The sequence below is a fragment of the Anguilla rostrata genome, chromosome 4, assembly GCF_018555375.3.
Source record: "Anguilla rostrata isolate EN2019 chromosome 4, ASM1855537v3, whole genome shotgun sequence".
Classification (NCBI taxonomy): Eukaryota; Metazoa; Chordata; class Actinopteri; order Anguilliformes; family Anguillidae; genus Anguilla; species Anguilla rostrata.
This window is the reverse complement of record NC_057936.1, coordinates 25469198-25487241: the sequence shown is the minus strand read 5'-3', so window position 1 is coordinate 25487241 and position 18044 is coordinate 25469198. Positions and strand designations below refer to the sequence as shown.

At 43.6% G+C, this 18044-nt stretch overlaps 3 protein-coding genes across 7 annotated transcripts in view; 2 read left to right on the top strand and 1 right to left on the bottom strand.

Annotated features, from left to right (window-relative positions):
- Window positions 1-62: 62 nt before the first annotated feature.
- Window positions 63-5041, top strand: rfxank (regulatory factor X-associated ankyrin-containing protein). Of its 2 annotated transcripts, XM_064331762.1 has the most exons (9): window positions 67-308; window positions 767-996; window positions 1371-1484; window positions 1912-1977; window positions 2676-2776; window positions 3382-3507; window positions 4038-4104; window positions 4202-4282; window positions 4565-5041. In XM_064331762.1, exons 2-9 carry the CDS (start codon window positions 774-776, stop codon window positions 4615-4617), a joined length of 831 nt encoding a protein of 276 aa, XP_064187832.1. In that variant the 5' UTR covers window positions 67-308; window positions 767-773; the 3' UTR covers window positions 4618-5041. The 2 variants fall into 2 exon arrangements, with proteins under 2 accessions (XP_064187831.1, XP_064187832.1); XM_064331761.1 differs by having other exon boundaries at window positions 63-308; window positions 4202-5041.
- On the bottom strand, window positions 2419-7966 carry nr2c2ap (nuclear receptor 2C2-associated protein). Of its 3 annotated transcripts, none has more exons than XR_010329510.1 (6): window positions 7436-7966; window positions 7065-7155; window positions 6823-6928; window positions 6212-6279; window positions 5326-5682; window positions 2419-3523 (listed from the first exon to the last, which is right to left on the bottom strand). XR_010329510.1 is itself a non-coding variant. In XM_064331764.1 (6 exons), exons 2-6 carry the CDS (start codon window positions 7549-7551, stop codon window positions 5563-5565), a joined length of 501 nt encoding a protein of 166 aa, XP_064187834.1. In that variant the 5' UTR covers window positions 7552-7562; window positions 7766-7966; the 3' UTR covers window positions 3928-5562. The 3 variants fall into 3 exon arrangements, 1 of the variants encoding a protein (XP_064187834.1); XR_010329511.1 differs by having other exon boundaries at window positions 2419-2806; XM_064331764.1 differs by lacking the exon at window positions 2419-3523 and having other exon boundaries at window positions 3928-5682; window positions 7436-7562; window positions 7766-7966.
- Window positions 7456-18044, top strand: part of ncanb (neurocan b) — a 136226-nt gene continuing 125637 nt past the window's right edge. The window contains exons 1-3 of one of the 2 annotated variants that reach the window (XM_064331759.1): window positions 7553-7576; window positions 8507-8615; window positions 11152-11248. Coding sequence is in view for 1 of the 2 variants with exons in the window: in XM_064331757.1 (XP_064187827.1) it covers window positions 8590-8615 (26 nt within the window). In the remaining variant the exon portion in view is untranslated. Of the gene's footprint in view, window positions 7577-8506; window positions 8616-11151; window positions 11249-18044 lie in introns of both variants that reach the window. The other variant, XM_064331757.1, reaches the window with a different exon arrangement.

Genomic DNA, 18044 nt, shown 5'->3' with positions numbered 1-18044 from the left:
GATTGGATAAGGTGTTGCCATCTGTCTACGAGGTACCACCCACTCACAGCCGATTTATATGGAAGTTACCGCTAAACAAATGTGTATCAGTGAATGTCTCTGGTAATCAGCAGCAAAGTACACTTGATAAATAATATTATTTACGTGAAAGCGAAGTGGCGTTGACATAAAATATATTTCGAAAAATTTGTTTTATTCATTTCCATGAAGTCCCTCAATTGCATTATGGGATTTCTTAAACAAATTTAGTTTCACTTTTGATAGTGATATCAGGAAGTTAATGACACAAGAGCTTGCAAGCGCCACTGGTAATGTTCTACATTTTAATCTATTATAAGGTAGTTACACACTGCAGTTATATTTATATATGCGATTAAAATAGATTGATAGGTATTAATTATATGACTGTTGGATATCGTGCGTGCTATACTTCACTGAAAATGCTGAGTAGCTGTGAGAGGTGGCTTGGCAACTAGCTAATACGGCCTATCAGTTACGAGCATCCTCAGCAGCATGCAACGTGACATGGTATGAATGACGTACTATGACGCTATGGATTGAGGAGCAGGAGTTGGGTTATGCTGGTATTGATTACAGACAAGATTTAATTGAAGCAGGAAAAGACTAAATAACAATAATGCATTTCAAAATAAAATTGGTGGCACTTTCACCATTGTATTTATGGAGTCTATTTGAAATTCAGTAATTCATACCTATTAGCATACTCTCCATCTTTAAACCAAGTGAAAATTTTTGCATTTCCTAGGGGCAGAATGGAAACTGCTGAAGGAGATGTGGAATCTCAGTGTTCTTCCAGTTTGCAGCCAACATCCAGCGACGCAACTGCACAAATGACACTAGCAGACCAACAGGCAGCCAGCAGTGACAGCTCAGATCAAGAGACATTAGTGCTTAATTTGTACCCAATTGACCCACCAGGAATCAGCCATGAGCTAAATGATGTCCCAGTTGCCTCAAATGGAGCACCTCTCATGGGTAATATAGGACACTTCTTCATTATTGCACCAAAATATACTTGCCACTAATTTTTCACTTCCTAACTGCTTATGCTAAAACTGTGACTTCCAGATCTCAACCATGTGATCAATTGTGGCAGGACGTGCAGTGGCAATCAAGATCAGCATATTAGTACAGTAATATGCAGCTGCTTTCTGCCTCAAATGTCAAATTAAAAGTCTTGCCAGTTAGCAGATTCGAGTGGTGTCCTTTTCAGATTTTTTGGTTGTGTATTTTCAATGTTTGCTTCATATTATGTATCATAAGCTCTCATACCATTACAGCTGTATGACAATCAATGCTATCATTTCAGTATAGTTATTGATTGTTCTTTTTGTTCCCTTTGCTAAAAGGCCTAACCGTCACCGCAGAAAACAAGAACGAGGATAGTTTATTCAAACACTCCACAACTCTAACCAACAGGCAGCGTGGGAATGAGGTCACAGCTCTACCGGCCACTTTAGACAGTAAGCGAGGCTCTGGGGGAAAAAAAAAAAAAAAAAACAGTCAGCTCTATGGTCTGTTTTTTTTTTTTAAATACCAGGAACTGGATTTCAAATGCATTACTCATTTATGGCAAAGCTGGGGTACCCATTATACATACCATTGCTAAATCAAGAAATAAATCATCAGGTAGATTATTGATACTTACTGTTATATCCTTCTAAGACCTGGATAATTATTATTTTTTACATTAATTTCTAGTCTTAATCTCAAGAAATATGTATTTTACTAGATCTAAATATTATACAAATATTTTCACTGCAACATGTTTTTGTCATCCAAGACAGTTGTATGTATTTAATATGGGCATTTTGTAAACCGCAGTCACCTGAAAGCTTTGGTTTTGGTATCAAAAGGCCTGTAGAACTGATCTCTGACCTCTCTCCTCAGCTCTCTCAGTTCACCAGCTGGCTGCACAGGGTGAGGTCACGCAGCTAGCAGCACACCTGAGCAGAGGTGAGCATCTCACTGCCAGTGACTGCCTTTGCGCTGGTGACTGAGAGGAATGTTCTAGCAAAGTGATTTCTTACTGAGCTCCAGAGGTTATCATAAAGAAAAAAAACTCCAAACTCCACGTCTTAATACAGTGCTGGCACAAATTACGGAAACACTGCATTTATAAACAGCTTTTGATTATGATTAATGCAATACTGTGCAACAATTTCTCTTTTTGGTATAATAAATGTTACTTGTAATAAATAACAAAATAAAAATTAAGATATAATTAGCATTTGTGTTAAACAATAATCATTACACCTCCCTAATGTATTAGTTCATACCTACATAATTGAGCAGTTAATGCATTTTTCAGTTGGAAATTTTATAATCAGCTTGAACATGCATTGCTTTTTCCAGTACATAAACATAAAATGATAACATTCATGCAAAGAAAACAGCTTTTTCAGATTGTATACTTTATTTCAAATTACTGAGAGTCACAATGTCACTTGCGGTCAAGATAACCATTTTGAATACATTTTTACAGACGAAAATGGCTGAGAAACAACAGAAGGGCACAGATAAAAGCTTTAAGAATGCCTTTGCATTTAAGCACAGTGTACTCTTACATGCTACAAGTACTATAATGCACAGGAAGGCTGGCTATGTGGACTATGTAAATGACACTCGAATATCATGCGTTGTAATTGGTGCAGACAGGGCTCTGGTGAACAGTCGAGACGAGCGGGAATTCACTCCCCTCATGTGGGCTGCAGCATTCGGGGAGATCGCCGTGGTGGAATTCCTCCTGGAAAAGGTCTGTCATCACGCCTGGCGTGAGCTGTGACTGCACCGAGCAAGGCGCACAGTCACAATGCCATTCACAGCTACCAACAAACACACATTCGACTCAGTGAGAGCCTTTTTGCCTTTGTCCCAGAATAGAATGATTTCTTGGGAGCCAGATTCCATTTTTTTAAAGGGTGCACACAGACCAGACATTTTTTTCTTTGCTGTAGCATCTGTATGTGAGTAGATGAGTAGACCAGAAATTCTCAAAGTCGAAACCACAGGGGGGTAGAAGAAGGGGGGGGGGGTTCATTAGAAATCAAAAAGAAAATTTCACCCAAGTGGAATCAGTTGTCAAGGGGGCTTGAAAAAGTGTCCTACTACCAGAGGGGGGCCTGATTGAAAAAGTCTGAGAATCACTGGTATATTCAAAACAGATGCCTACTAAAATACTATACATAGTTTTTCTTATTTCATCACTTGGAGGTATGTGTACACGGTACACACAGTCCTGGGCATATTCACAATTTTTGATGCATTTGAGCAGTACATTTTGGCCTCTCCTCAATGATGAAAAGGTGGACAGGCGGACGGCTGGCTGCCTGCTAATGGAAGCGTCCGTGTGTCTTTCAGGGAGCAGATCCTAAAGCTCTGGCTCGAGAGAGAGAGAGCGCCCTGACGCTGGCCAGCTCCGGCGGGTACGCCGACATCATCAGCATCCTTCTCCAGCACGGCGTGGACATAAACACATACGACTGGGTAAGGCCATCACCTCCTAATACAGGTTTGTCAAGGGAAAGTGCCAAAAGTGTTAACACTTGTTGTTGAGACATTTGACTTGGCTTCTTCAAATTTTTTAAATAGGTCCCTCCAATGCTAAAATATCAATACCAAAACCTGTACAGCTGTAAATTACTTTAGATCAGGGGTGCCCAATCCTGTTCCTGGAGATCTACCGTCCTGTAGGTTTTCACTCAAACACCTCATTCAACAACTAGAGATCTCATTGAGCTGCTAATGAGCATAATCAGGTTTGGCAAATTAGGGTTGAAATGAAATTCTACAGGATGGTAGATCTCCAGGAACAGAACTACGCACCCCTGCCTTCGATTAATACATTAGAGTAATAGTACGGAACTCTACTGTGCACAACATAAGCTTCATTCCGCCTGTAATGTAATTCTGAAGGTAAACCACATCCTTATAACAGCAAAGATGACACTCAGTGAGACAATCCACGGGGCTGCTTTTCAGTACATCAGCACAGGATTTGACATGTGTATTTTCAGAATGGAGGAACGCCTCTCCTCTATGCAGTACGGGGGAACCACGTGAAGTGTGTGGACACCCTCCTGGGTGAGTCTGCGCTCCCATCCATGACCTCAGCTCACAAACACGGGTTCCGCCCATGTGCTGTCAATCACGGTGGCTCTGGGTGTCCTATGCGTTTCAGCCGGGGGGGCAGATCTGACGGTGGAAGCAGACTCTGGGTACAGCCCTATGGACCTTGCTGTGGCTCTGGGACACAAGAAGGGTGAGCAGATTTACAGCAGCCAGAATCAGGCAGTCCCGTGTAACTGTGATACGGTTAGCAATCTAGCACAGAAAGAGTAACTCTTTGGTTAGGTGAGAATCACCACGTTTAATCATTTTTCTCATAATCTTACGCGAAAACGGCCAAATCTGGTCTTCGCAAAGCCGTGGGTTCAGGGTACAAGACTGAGAATTAGCATAACTGTTACATTGCTGAGTGCAAAGCTCAGAAACTTTGAGTTAACCATAAAATCAGAAACGAGCTCCACTTTTGCGTTTACAGTCCAAAAGGTGATTGAGAATCACATCCTGAAACTGCTGAAGCAAAAGGCATGATGCAAGGACCGTGAGATCCCCGGCGTGAGTTCGTCCCCAGCGTGAGTTCGTCCCTAGCGTGAGTTCGTCCCCGGCTGGAGGGGCTTTGAAGAAAGGAGAGCATCCGTCTGCCTCTGTGCTGCAGCAGCAATGCAGTATGGGTAATGATGGAGGCCTGGGGCAGGCCCCACTCTGTGTTTCTCATACATTATGGAGAAGCCCCAAATATTTCCCTTCAGCAGGCACAGACAACTTCACTCTTCCTTATTTTCACCATTTCAATGACTGCACTAGCTTTAATGTATATATATGTATATTGTTTTTTTTTTCTGCATGGGTTATATATTTGGGATTGTTTTGGTGGGTTGGAACTTTCTTACTGAAAATGAAATCCAGATCCATTGTTAAAATGGCAAAAACAATAAAGCACCAATGGAGAAAAAAAGGCAAGTATGTGAGTTTTTTGTGCCCATTAATGGAGTTATGATGTCAAATTAGAAAAAGCAGGAACAGGAACATCCATCCATCGTTCATCTAACTCTCTGATTCCTGGTCAGGGCTGTGGGAGGGCTGGAGCCTATCCCAGCATGCATTGGACAGGTCGCCAATCCATCACAAGGAACAAGAACAGCCATAGCTACCTGAATATGTACTGCAATTATTGTTTTAATATTGTTTTTATCTTTTCAGATTCTTAAAAATGTTATTTACTATAATTAAGGCACATACCTGTAAGACAGTCAGTCACACTCAAGAAAATTCTCATCGGTTTCCAAAAAAATAGAGGGGGAGGGAGGGGTAGATAAAAGCAGTGAGTCAGTCAGGTCTGTCCTTTCCATAAAAGGCCCAGTTGGTTGATTTTGCACAGGAGCGGATAGGAGGACACATCTCACAGTGCTTGGATCATGCTGTGCTGCTCCTCAATCATCTTGGTCCCACTCCCTCTCTCCGGAAAAGCAAACACAGTCAAGCTCTTTCTCCCAGGATATCCAAGGAATAAACAATTATTCTCCCAAAGAAGTCCGTACTGTTCTCAAAAAATATTTTTACTTTTTGTGCCAAGGGGGCTTCCTGAATGGGAAAGACGTGGGTGTGTAGTCAAGGAAGGACAGAGAGCAAACACATATGTATCTCAAAAAGCCAGAGGACACAGTACCTAGACCACATACAGTACATGTAATGGCTTTGCTTGAAACTGATGCCCCCTGTACTAAAGGTTAGGCTATAGGTGACGGCTTTATAAAGAGACTGAAAGAACAGCACCCTTTCCCAAGAGCACAGCATCTCTAACTGTCACACTGGAAGAGGCTCAACACTCACATTTAGAAGATAAACAGCAAATGGGCCACACTCATCTCTGCATTAGCACACATGCTCAGAAAGCATAACAGCACTAAGCAACAAAGGAAGCCATTGCGCTTCTGCTTGCGGTGTAGTACCAAGCACTGGAATTACATCCAAGGAACACATCAATTTGCACTGTCATCTAATTTGTAGTTTTCAATCCTGGAGGGAAAAAAGATTAATATTCTTTGACACTAGGAGACTGAGTAAATTGCTTTCAACATAGACCAGGCAGAAAACTCAAGTTTGTGACAAAAGCTACAAAGGATATCTGCATGGAGTTATTGTCTTCTGGATAAAAATCTGATAACTTTTCAAATTCTCCTTCTTTCATACACCCTGAAATAAAAATAACAACAGTGTAATTAAACATTTCATGGTACAGCATTAAATATTTTAACACCACTTCAGACCTAAATGTGTCCCTGAGTTGATGACAAAATTTGGATGGTACCTCTGACAGATTGTGTTATGCTGGAATTGAAGCCCTCTGTAAAAAGCACACAACATTGCGCCAAGTCTGCAAATAGTGTTTCTGTGTCAGTGTCTGTGCTGTTCATGTAAGATGTGTTGCACTACTGCCTAGAATAGCAATTGCATTGCACAGAAGCTGTTCTTGCCACAATGGATGAAAACAAAATCATCATTCATACCAACAGGCAGAGGTAAAAATGTGACAAGAGGGTTCAATATTCAAATAAATACATATAAATAAGATGATGCATTCATTCATTGACAGATGCACTGGATGTAGACAGCTATCTTTAGCACAAGTGTACCATCTGTTCAAAGAAAAAGAGCATGAGGAAGGGGAATTACAAGAAATACTTTTCTTTTTCGAGTGTCGAGGGTGGGTTTTGTGTTAAATGTAGCCTGAATTACCTTCCAATCTGCAAGTTTTTCCTGAAAATCCTCCTTGGAACTGAATCTTGACTTCAGAGACCTTAACTGGCTGAGGAAACTCCAGGACCACCCATTGAGTACCGCCCTAAATTTCCATAAATGAAATCTCAGCGTGCTTGAAATGTATCAATATCGGGATGAAAACATAATTAACGATAGCTCGTTATGATTATGAAATATCTTTATTGGTACCCAATGTCACACTTCAGGGCTAGACGCACCTGATCAGAGTTCCAGCACGTCTCTTCATTTGAGTCAAACATAAACTTCTTCCCGAACTGTTTGACATCTCTGTTCAGTACAGAACTCACCCTGTCGTGAAATACAATACTTCAGTTTCAGCTATAACACTGCTAGTTATGGTTTTAAAAAAACAATGACAAATAAATAAAATGTATATACAAATTGCCTCGTCTCGCTGTACTAGCTGGTTGCTTGAGCATGCAAACGCTGTCTGTCGAAGTTAAGTTGATTTGAAATACATTAAATAATATGAAATAAAAATGACGATGAGAGTCGTATTTATTTGTTAAATGCAAATAATTAAAGTATTTCTCATTTAGAATTAAAACACGTGCTTTGCCATCTTTACCTGCTTACGGTCTCACTGCAAATCAACGAAGCAGCCATTTTCCCGTCTGAATGGTTGTAATACGTTTGAGGGCGGAGTGCCGTATTTTTTTTCTTTACGACAGTGCTGGCATGCATCTCGGCGTCCACTGGTGGTGTCCAGGTAATTGAATATTCGCAAGGCAATACGTTTAACGATATTTCGACTTTATATTAAATCATTTGGAATGTCCTCAATGGATTTTCCATTCTTAAATGTCTACTAGAATAGTTAATTAACAGCTGAGTAGATGCACGATATAACAAATATGCCCCGTAGATGGCACTGGTGTACTTCTAGACAGATTCTTACCATGAAAGATTCTTATCAGGTTCTTCCCTGCAGTCGGAAATTTGGAGACTTACACACGCTGTGGCATAATAGGTAACCTTGAATAAAACGTTGGGAGTCATCCAGTAATTCGCTGAACTGTTGAGAATATTTAAGTTGGCGAAGTCCAATTTGGGGTTAGACAGCTAATCTGTAAGCATGTGATTGTAGTTTTGAAGAGAAGATTTGAGCTGAACCTGGTTTACCACCTTTTCTTTTAATGAACAGGTGGTAGATTTACATTTTTTATTAATGAGGGCCAAGGATGGAACTGATTAACTGAATAAATGTGTGCTGAATGATATTGTTATGGACTTAAAGTATTCATTCCTTCAAGTGTACACAGCTGGGTCCAGAGAATTTGAGCCAGACTGTATTAGTTTTCCTGTTCACATGTCAGTTTTTCATGTATGCTTATTCAAGACACTGACTTAATCAGGAAACCCATTGTTCTGTTGTTGTTTTAATTTAGCATAACATCACTGGGATTTTTTTAGACATGCTAGGTGCAAGCTTGTGTGTGTGATTAGGTAGGCCTATGGCGTGGCAAACCTGCACAGCTTAACAGGTGTTTGAGTGAGAGCAGGATGGAAAAAAATATTTGTCTTGGTAGCAGACAGGCCAGAACCCAAAGAAAGTGATCACTATAGCAGTCAATCAGATTTTTAGGAAGCTTTTACTGTTTCTTGTTGGATATTAGGAATTGTGTTTTTTCTTTGCCAGCTCCACATCCCAGCACTGTAGGTGGCAGAATGCACCTCTAACTTGCTGTGTCTGTGTCCCATCTATAAAACCACTGAAGAAGAATGAGACCCAGTTTGTGGTATTGCAGGTGAGTGAGGAAAGAGCTTTGATGACTGGGAGAAGGCAGCTGAAGACCATAGGCCCACATTTTTGCAGGTCACATCTGCCTTGTAGCTGTGCACATCCATAGATTTACATATGAGTGGGATCAGCTTACTGTGAATGGGATGAGTAGGCCAATGTGATTTCAACATCAGAGAATCTGCACAGCGCCAGTGCTGATCCCACCAAGCAGAACATGAATGCAGTCTTTTGATGTGGGTCAATACTGTGCAGCTGCTGTGCAGATTCACTGATATTTACACAATGTGGATTGGCTGGTATTTTGGAATCCTAGATATGATGACTCATCCAAAGATTTAAAGATCAGTGGATTTATACAGCAGCTGTGTAGCACTGGTTCAAAAGATTTTTTTAAAAAAAAGAAAAGAAACAGCCAAGCCATGTGTCTGTGATGGTTCATTATATAGCTTTCTCCAGGAAATTAAAGTTCACTCTCAAAACAGATGTTAAAAACAACACATAATGTGTCATTTTTAAAAACATCTCTATGTCTAGATAAGGACAGCACATTTTGGGTTACCTTTAACACAGTCTGTGTTAAAAAGTCTCCCTAACAAAAATAGTGTATTTGTAACACAAAAGTAGTGGCACAAAAAGTGTGTTGGATAATAACACATCCTTTTTGAGAGTGTTGGCGTGGCACCATCTGCATTTCTTGCTGTCTGAAATTCTGCCCACGTTCTCAAAATTTTAACTAATTTGTACAAATTATTAGTGATCTGCAAACTACAGACTGTAATTAAAACTCTTATATACATCATCATAAAAAAAAATGGCAGATGCGTATGTCCATGCTTCACAGTTATTGAAGTTTGTTGTCAAGTTTACAGACTGTGGAATTTAAAAGTCATCTGTTTTAGATCATCGAAAGGCTGTTTGAATTAGAATGGGTACATATGAATGGGGAGCAGAGGTGTGAATCTCATGGCATTGTTCGCCGTGAGCAATGTTCTACAAACAACAGCATCAGCCTGACCTTTTAAATTATGTTGCTGTGCGATGCCTAGCATGAGTTCACAGTGCTGGAGTGTTGGGTGGCTCGTCCTGTTCAGGCACTGCTCCAGTGCATGGATGAGCTCGACGATCTGGTGACAAATACCAGTGCCAGCTGTGGCTGGCAGGCTGGTTATAGTGGTGTCAAGTTGGCTCTAGGATTACCCAGGGGTGGGGGAGTTTGTTTAATCAGCTGGGATGACAGCATCTCATCCTGCAGCAGCGACCCCTGCAGGCCAATCAGGCACTTGCCAGAGTAGCTGCATATGAGACAGTCAATAACAACCATATACAGCGTATGATTTGTTTTCAATGCAACAAAATCTTTTTTTTTTATGTGAATACTTTGTGTAAAACTGTTAGCCATTGTCAGATGAGGGGCAAGCATGTGGATGAAGTAGCCTATAAAGAGTGAACTTTGGTTATTTTTCTGTGTGAACAGCCTTCAGTCTCTTGTAAAACCTGGTCAGCAGCAGGTTGACAAAGTGCACAACTTTGGTAACCTCTAGGTGGCGTTCAAAGCATGCTGTAAGCAGAAGTAGCATGGGCCTAGACCAAGTGTGTCAAACTGCCATCCTGGACCACAGTTGCTATATTCTGGTTTTTGGTGTGTTTAAGCACGGGTGATTAATTTAAAGTCATTGATTGGCTAAAGAGTCCGCTCACTTTGCTTTCAAGGCAATAATTGGCTGCTGATTGAAAGGAAACCACAAATATCTGCAGACACTGTGAGCTTCCGGAACTGGAGGCTGACATCTCTCGACTAAACGAACGAGTCAGTGAGCACGCTACAATCGAGCCTAAGGCAATTTGGTCTTGATCTTGATCTATATTTCGGAAATATGGAAAGCCTTGAGAAAATCCCATGTCCGTCTTCAACTTCAAATTCACCTTATATTGGGTTGATATTGGTACTGAACCAGCATGCAGGCAAGCAAATGCTTAATTTGCTTGTTTGGTGTCCATCATCTGTTTGATGTGGCTCAGTATTGCGTCCCATGGAAAGTCCATCTCCATGACTTGTCATTTCTATCTGCAGCAGTTAATGCACTTCCTCCTGCTCAGACGTGCTGCTCCGGTTAATGCACTTCCTCCTGCTCAGACGTGCTGCAGCAGTTAATGCACTTCCTCCTGCTCAGACGTGCTGCTCCGGTTAATGCACTTCCTCCTGCTCAGACGTGCTGCTCCGGTTAATCCACTTCCTCCTGCTCAGACGTGCTGGAGCGGTTAATGCACTTCCTCCTGCTCAGACGTGCTGGAGCGGTTAATGCACTTCCTCCTGCTCAGACGTGCTGGAGCGGTTAATGCACTTCCTCCTGCTCAGACGTGCTGCAGCGGTTAATGCACTTCCTCCTGCTCAGACGTGCTGCAGCGGTTAATGCACTTCCTCCTGCTCAGACGTGCTGCAGCGGTTAATGCACTTCCTCCTGCTCAGACGTGTGCAGCGGTTAATGCACTTCCTCCTGCTCAGACGTGCTGCTCCGGTTAATGCACTTCCTCCTGCTCAGACGTGCTGCTTCGGCGCAGATCCCATCCTTCAGTGGTCTGACAGCTGCTGTTTTCTGCATCCGCCAGGGAGCGAAGAGAGGGACGGCCGAAGAGAACGTGAGCATTGCATGTTTGCATTTTCTTCTCTCACCGGCTCCATCAATCTGTTTTGAACGAACTCATTTAGGTCTATGCGGTCTAGTCTGGAGAATTGATCCACGGTTAGTGTAGAGGACAGAGGGGCTTGCTGTGTGGGGGGGTTGACCTCAGCTTGAGTCCGGTGCCTAGGATTTCTCAGTCAATACTATCTTTTGTCATTGGGAGGCAAGGCAAGTGAAGGGGGAGGTGTGGGGGTAATAGTTTGTAAAAAAAAAAAAAAGGAAAGCCAATGCTTGCAACAGAACGCAGTTTCGGGGGCGATGGAGTACGATGCTCTGCAGCTAATCAATAGGACTGAATTACAAACCCTGATGGAACAGAGCTTCCGTGAAATTTGCCAGCAGGGGACCAGGAGCAGCGGGGAGGACACCTCTGTCGATAGCTTTGCGCTACATCAACGCGGTGTGCCAGAAAGCTGGGAACCGACCGACTGTTGTAACAGACCGAAGCCTCTGAAGCTGTTTACTGACATTGTGGAAGTAAATAAGCCTTCCCTCACATGGCACTTTGATCTGCTCCAAGGTTTATGAGCTGTGGGCACTTGTGCAGATTGTCCTGATGAGTTGGGCCATTAATCGTTCGGCTAGCTGAGGGGCCAAACGCCTTCACTGCACGAGAGAAAGAAAAGATTTAGGTCTTCTGCCTCTCTCTCTCCCTCTCTCTCTCTCTCTCTCTACCTCTCTCCCTCCCTCCCTCTCTCTCTTCCTCTCTCCCTCTCTCAATGACAAGTTCGCTGACTACCAGACAACTTAAGTTAAGCAAACCTATTAACTTATTTACTCTTCTGCTTGGTGTAAGTCTTGTGACCTGAACGTTCTTAGGTAGGTTGGCTGGCCCACTGCAGTATGGGTCATATGAGGTAATACTGTAAATGGGCTCAATATGGGCTTTAACATTTAAAATATTTAATTTGTTACTGTAGATAATTATGGGAAAATAGTCATTTGAAATAAAAACCATTAGTCCAAAAATCTCCATCATGCCTGAGGATATAGACCTGTACCGTGAAGAAAGGAGATAAATGGAGAGATGATCAGTAGGTGTACTCTGGGTAAATCACTAGGTTTAAACAACGTTTGGTGAGCCTTGGAGCGCTTCTCATTACGAAGGAAGGAATATAAGTAAGAAGTGAAGAGACATCTGCTTCTGGTGGAACAATTAGCCGAGCGTCGGAGTTTCACAGTGTTCTGGCACGGGCATTTGCTCATTCCAGCGGCTGAATCTTCTCCGGTTTTGAGTGAAGTTCTTAATTAAACCATTAAGAAGCGAAGCGTTTGCACAATATGCTCGGCTGCCTTCATTACAGAGCGCAATCATTCGTAATTTATTCACTTACGACTGCAAACAACGGTTTTCAGTCCTTGTCTGTTTTTTTTTTTTTGCGCGCGCTCACAGTTTTGGAGAAACTGCCCCGCCGTTATTCGTTCTGGCACACGTCTAACGCAGGACACATCGGTGCGTCCCCTTCTGCTCGGAAAACAGCTGGAGAGGAGTGGAGGGACGGATTTCAGTGCCAGCCGACCCTCTGTGTTTATTACCACGGTTATTATCACAGAATTTGGAGTGGATTTAGTGTATATATGTAGAAATGAGTTCACCGGTGAAGAAAAGGGGGCAGTCTGCACACAGACTGTTTTGCTGTCTGTTGATTCACTTGCTCTTTGTACTTGTTCTACGCCTCCAGACTCAGGGTTTTTTATTTCATTTCAAAAATGTCAATGAAATGCATGAATACTTGGAGTAATAAGACTTGGCAGTAAGCTTGGGATGAAGGTTAGCTGTCATATTGCTGCTAAAGCAGCTGCAGCAATATGAACACCCTGTCTTTATCCTCCCGAAATGACACCGAGCCATTGTCCATTCGTTTATGGAAGGGAAAATTCAAACGACTCATATGATTATGACGAGGAGACACCTGGAGGGTGGCAATCTGAAGTGAAAGCAGGGCGCTGAGGTAGAGCAGGACGTGTTTACGAGACCGTAAATGTCCATCGCTCGAGTACTGCAAGTGCTGCAGCTTTTATGGCCCACTTCACTGTTCAATGGGACAATTTCCCCAGCATGTAAGGTGTACCCGTTCTGAGAGACGAAAGCCGAAATTACTCTGGCCAGCTCATATTCCATAAGAGTCCTCTGTCAGTAAAGACTGGTATAATAATAATAAAGTATCTATCATTCAGCAGATACTCTTATCTGGATCTCCTTACACAGCTTCTTTTTTTTTTAACTTAGTATCCATTTATACAATTGGACATACAGTATACCGATGCAATTCAGGTTAAGTACTTTGCTTAAGGGTATATCGATAGTACCCTACTTGGGGAATCAAACCAACCAACTCAGATTGCAGGTCCAGTTCCAGATCCATTTTGCCACGCAGCCACTGCAAATCTCACGGCCCTAATCCACTCACCACCAGGCTACCTGACCCCCGCTGGCCAATGAGGACGTTAGAGCTGATGAGCTCATTTTGGTTAGCATGTTGAAGCGTGCCAGTCCATTGGCTTTCAGTACCTGCCGTGAAGCAGCTGCATCAGCACTGCCCATTAAGCGTGTCTGCTTGAGTTAGCGCTCCCTCTCCGGCAGACAATTTCCCCTCTCGCTCGGGGGGGGTGAGAGAAAAGGACACTTTCTTCCCCCACAGATGAGCACATGAGAAGGGAAAGGAAAAGGGATGGGGGAGAGGAGGGGGGGGGTTTCCCTACTGTTAAGACCTTTCCAAATACCTGAATCCATTCTAATCGGGAGAGTGAAGGCATTAGCCAAAGATATAGCACCTGAAGCTATAGGGCCTGAGTCACCCAGGGTAGTGTGACCAAACAGCTTTAAACCTGATGCCAGCCATGGACCATAGCTTATGCCCATACACTCCTGAATGGATTTCCAGGCTGTCTGATTGCTGCAGCTGAGTTTTTTTGGGTAGTTTAGCCTGCCGCTGGTAATTAGTGGCTCGGCACCTCGCTGTCAGTGTGAAAGATCGGGCTCCTATCATACAGAACTGTCCTTCCAGACGGCTGCTGCCAATGCACACTGTGTGCTGCAGGGCCCTGTTACTCAATCACGATCCTCGAGGGCTGAGAAATGCTGGTTTTCCACCCTCCCCTTTACCTGGGAGTCAGGTGTGAAGGCAGTCTGCACAGTAGCATCAAATTGTTTAGTTAATTGCTCGGAAGAAAAGATAGCCAGGGCCGGATCTGGAATCCAGACCCAGATTTGAGTATCTATGCTGTAGAGCTACGGTAGGCAACCCTGATCCTCAAGTGCCAGAGACGGTCCTGGTTTCGGCTCCATGTAATCCAATGGCTACATAATTGGATTCCATTTAATGAATCAGTTTTAATTAATGCAGGTGACCATCTGCTGAAGGCGCTCAGCGTTTAACCGTTCAGAATATTCATGCTCGGGCTTTTAATCGTCCGTCTAACTCTTGTGATCCAGCTCAGATGGAGCAAAAGCAAGAAACGTCACTGGCACTCCAGGACCAGGGTTGTCTACCCCAGCTGAAGGGTATCACCAGGGCACCTCTCCCCGCTCCTCTGCGCAGCTGTCTTCAGTAGGCCCAGCCACGCAGGCTTGCACATAAAGAGTCCCTTTCTTACCTCATGACCTCCCAAGATAGGATCAGACACTGCAAAGTAAACAAGTAGTTAAATGAAAAATTATGGGTTGATTCCTTTCCAAGTGCACCGCGGTCGATGACCTCTCCGTGGTAATGCATTTCAGCAAAGATCCAGGTAGACAAGAGGATAAATTGGGGGTGGGATCAGAGGTGAGTTGCTGAATGCCCTTTGACCCCCCCAGCGAAGAAGAGGCATTTTAACTGGAAGTCTGGGAGCCTTGCTGAGGGTTTCAATCAATGCCTCTGTGCTTCCCAGAGAAAGAGAAGAAGCTCTCTGCTCGGCTCTTTCATTTGTTCGGCCTGTCCTTGACAAGTGTAGCTCAGAGAGGCCTTGGGCACAGGCAGAGACAGGTACAGAGTGAATATGTGATGCGTAAAATTGTTTAATCTCGATGGATTTATTGGCAAATCTGCATTAGTCATGTAATAAGAAATGCATTAAGACAGAACCTTGAATGACTAAACAAAGGGTTGTACAGAATAAGTGACTTACATAAATATTTTATATGAGAAGGATTCAGGGACAAAATGGAAACAGTTCTTTAAGCATGTTCATGTATCTTTTATACGCTATCATTCAAGGTCACTGTTTACTCCTTCAAAATCATCCGTGCGTTAGCATCGACATGATAGGAAATCAATTTAACTTACACAAATATAATACTGTGAATTGGGACATCTTTACAGTCAATTTTAACAGCTGCATTACTATTTAAATCACCACTTAATAGACCTTTATTTAAAATGCATGCATGACCTGAAATATTTGTATTTAAATGACTTTAGTGCTGCAGCCAAATGTGCTATTTAAAGAGGTAAGTGGACAGACTGTGATACTGCTGAGACAGATCAATGGTGATTAAGTGGAGAAGTGTCCAAGGGTAAGAGAGGCAGTGTTTGTTTTTGGAACGGCAGCACTACACGTACAACTGTAGTTTCTCGTCAGCGTCTTTCCAAGAGGGTGGGGGGTGGCAGGGGGTGGCGGGAGGTGGGGGGGGGTGCGTGTTGTCGTGGAAACGCCAGGGTCCGAGGCGGGAGTCGCGCGGCGCCGCGCTTTGTTCCCGCTCAGCGGCCCCGTCTAGACGCCGCAACCGGGCTTCTTCGTTTAACCCCGCAAATTGCATTTACTGCAATTATCGCAAAATAGCACCTCCAATTAAGGGGATTCATTCTCATTAGCCGTGACTAATACAGACTGTGACAGGCTCCCAGCACCTGCGCCCCTCGTCGCCTGCTCCGCGGGCGGGGGCGAGGGGCGGGAGGGGCGCGGGGGTGACGGGGGCAGGTGTATTGTTATGCAGGAGCAGCAGCCGGAGTGGGGGCTGGGTGGGGGGGGGGGGGGTGTCGTGTAGGAGTGCCTACAGCCTGTGCTGATGTCAGCCCAACACTTTAATCCGCAGAGACAGCTCTGTAATAGGAGCCCTGCGTGAAACCATCAGCATCTTATAACAGCCCGGGTGCGAAAAGGGGGGGGGGGGGGGGTAGGGAGGGAGGGCTTCCACACCCATGTGACAGTCTGGGTCCATTTCTGGGGGTTCACTTCCAATTTGGCCGTTCAATCATGTCAAATCTAATTGAGATCAGTTGCAATGGACTTCAGTTCCACCCATAAATAGTCTGATTCCCGTTCCAATGCAATTCAAACAGCTTCGCATTCAATCCAATCCCAGTCCGAAATGACACTTGGCTCCACATAATGGGATCTCCCCCTCTTTTCCTGCGGGCCCTCAGTGGTGAATGATGAACTCTCGGGTGTGTGCCACTACTGTGAATGTAAATTTACTTTGGGAAATCACGCGCACTCACAGATCTCAGATGTGTCATTAAAGTGGCTGGAGACCTTTTGATGATGCTGTTTGAAACTGTGGCAATCCCACAGACCGTATATTGGTAGACAGCCCTCCCTTGAGAAAGAAAAATAACTCTCTTCAAGGCATTTTGTCCAACATTGGATAAAGCATTCAGAAATATCAAATGAAAATCAAAACCATTTGCAATCGGCAGGAAGGTCTTGTTCTGTATTTCGGTTTCCCTCGTTGGCCATTTCAATGCTTAAGCAGACAGGGTGATAATCCCAGTCATGGTCATATATTCACATGCACGCACACACACACACAAACACACACATGCACTCACACGCACATGTACACACACACACAACACTCACTCACTCACTCACTCAAATAACATGCACACACAGACACGCACACACACACACACACACATACACAACACTCACACGCACACACACACACACACACACTCAGGCACACTCACACTTGTACCTTTCATATGAAAGCTTTAACAGTTGCTTGCCCCACACCTTCTGTAATGAATGGCCTAATTGGGTGGAATTTTCTCTCCTTTCTGGCTCTGAAGTTTCCCGTTTGCCACTGTGTTTTTTAGCAGCTAATGCAGCGTTATAGTTCTCCTCTGATATTTTTAGTTTACACCAGTTGGTCTGCAAGCTGCCATCGATGTGTTAAATTCATCTTGACTTGTATTTAGACTCCATCAGCTTCTATGAGTTTGTTTGGGTTATTTATGTCTCTAAATGAATCCCATCTCACCAAGCAGATGACTCTGGGAATATCTGCCATTAGAATTGAAAAGCCTCGAGACAGGTACATGGGGACTGTGTGCTTCCACAATCAATTCTTTCCCACTCTCCTATTGGGGGAAAAGAGGTCTCATTTAATCCATTTAAAAGGGGAATAATTCAGGATTTATAGTCAGGGCATAACCATAATGAACTCTCATATTAGGTAAAGGGACAATTCAGCAGCAGAGCTTGTTATAAATAATTGATTCACTTCAGGTCCACCTTCCAAGTAGCAATGTCAGCTGTTGGCTGGCTGTTAGCTCCGTCAGCTGCTGTATGTGTTTTTCCTGTCACTATTTTTCTGGTCGTACGTACAGAGCCATTTATGCAGTATGGCACTGGGTCAGGCTTATCCACCTACGTTAAACCACCCATTGAAACCGGATGGGCGATTTGGACATTGGACACCCATTGAAACCGGATGGGCAATTTGGACATGAAGTGGTGCCTGAAATGGGAGTTCTTGGTGGGGCGCGGGGCGCTGGGTTGGGACTGGAGCAGTGGTTTGGAAGGCTGAAGGTGTGGGAATTCTG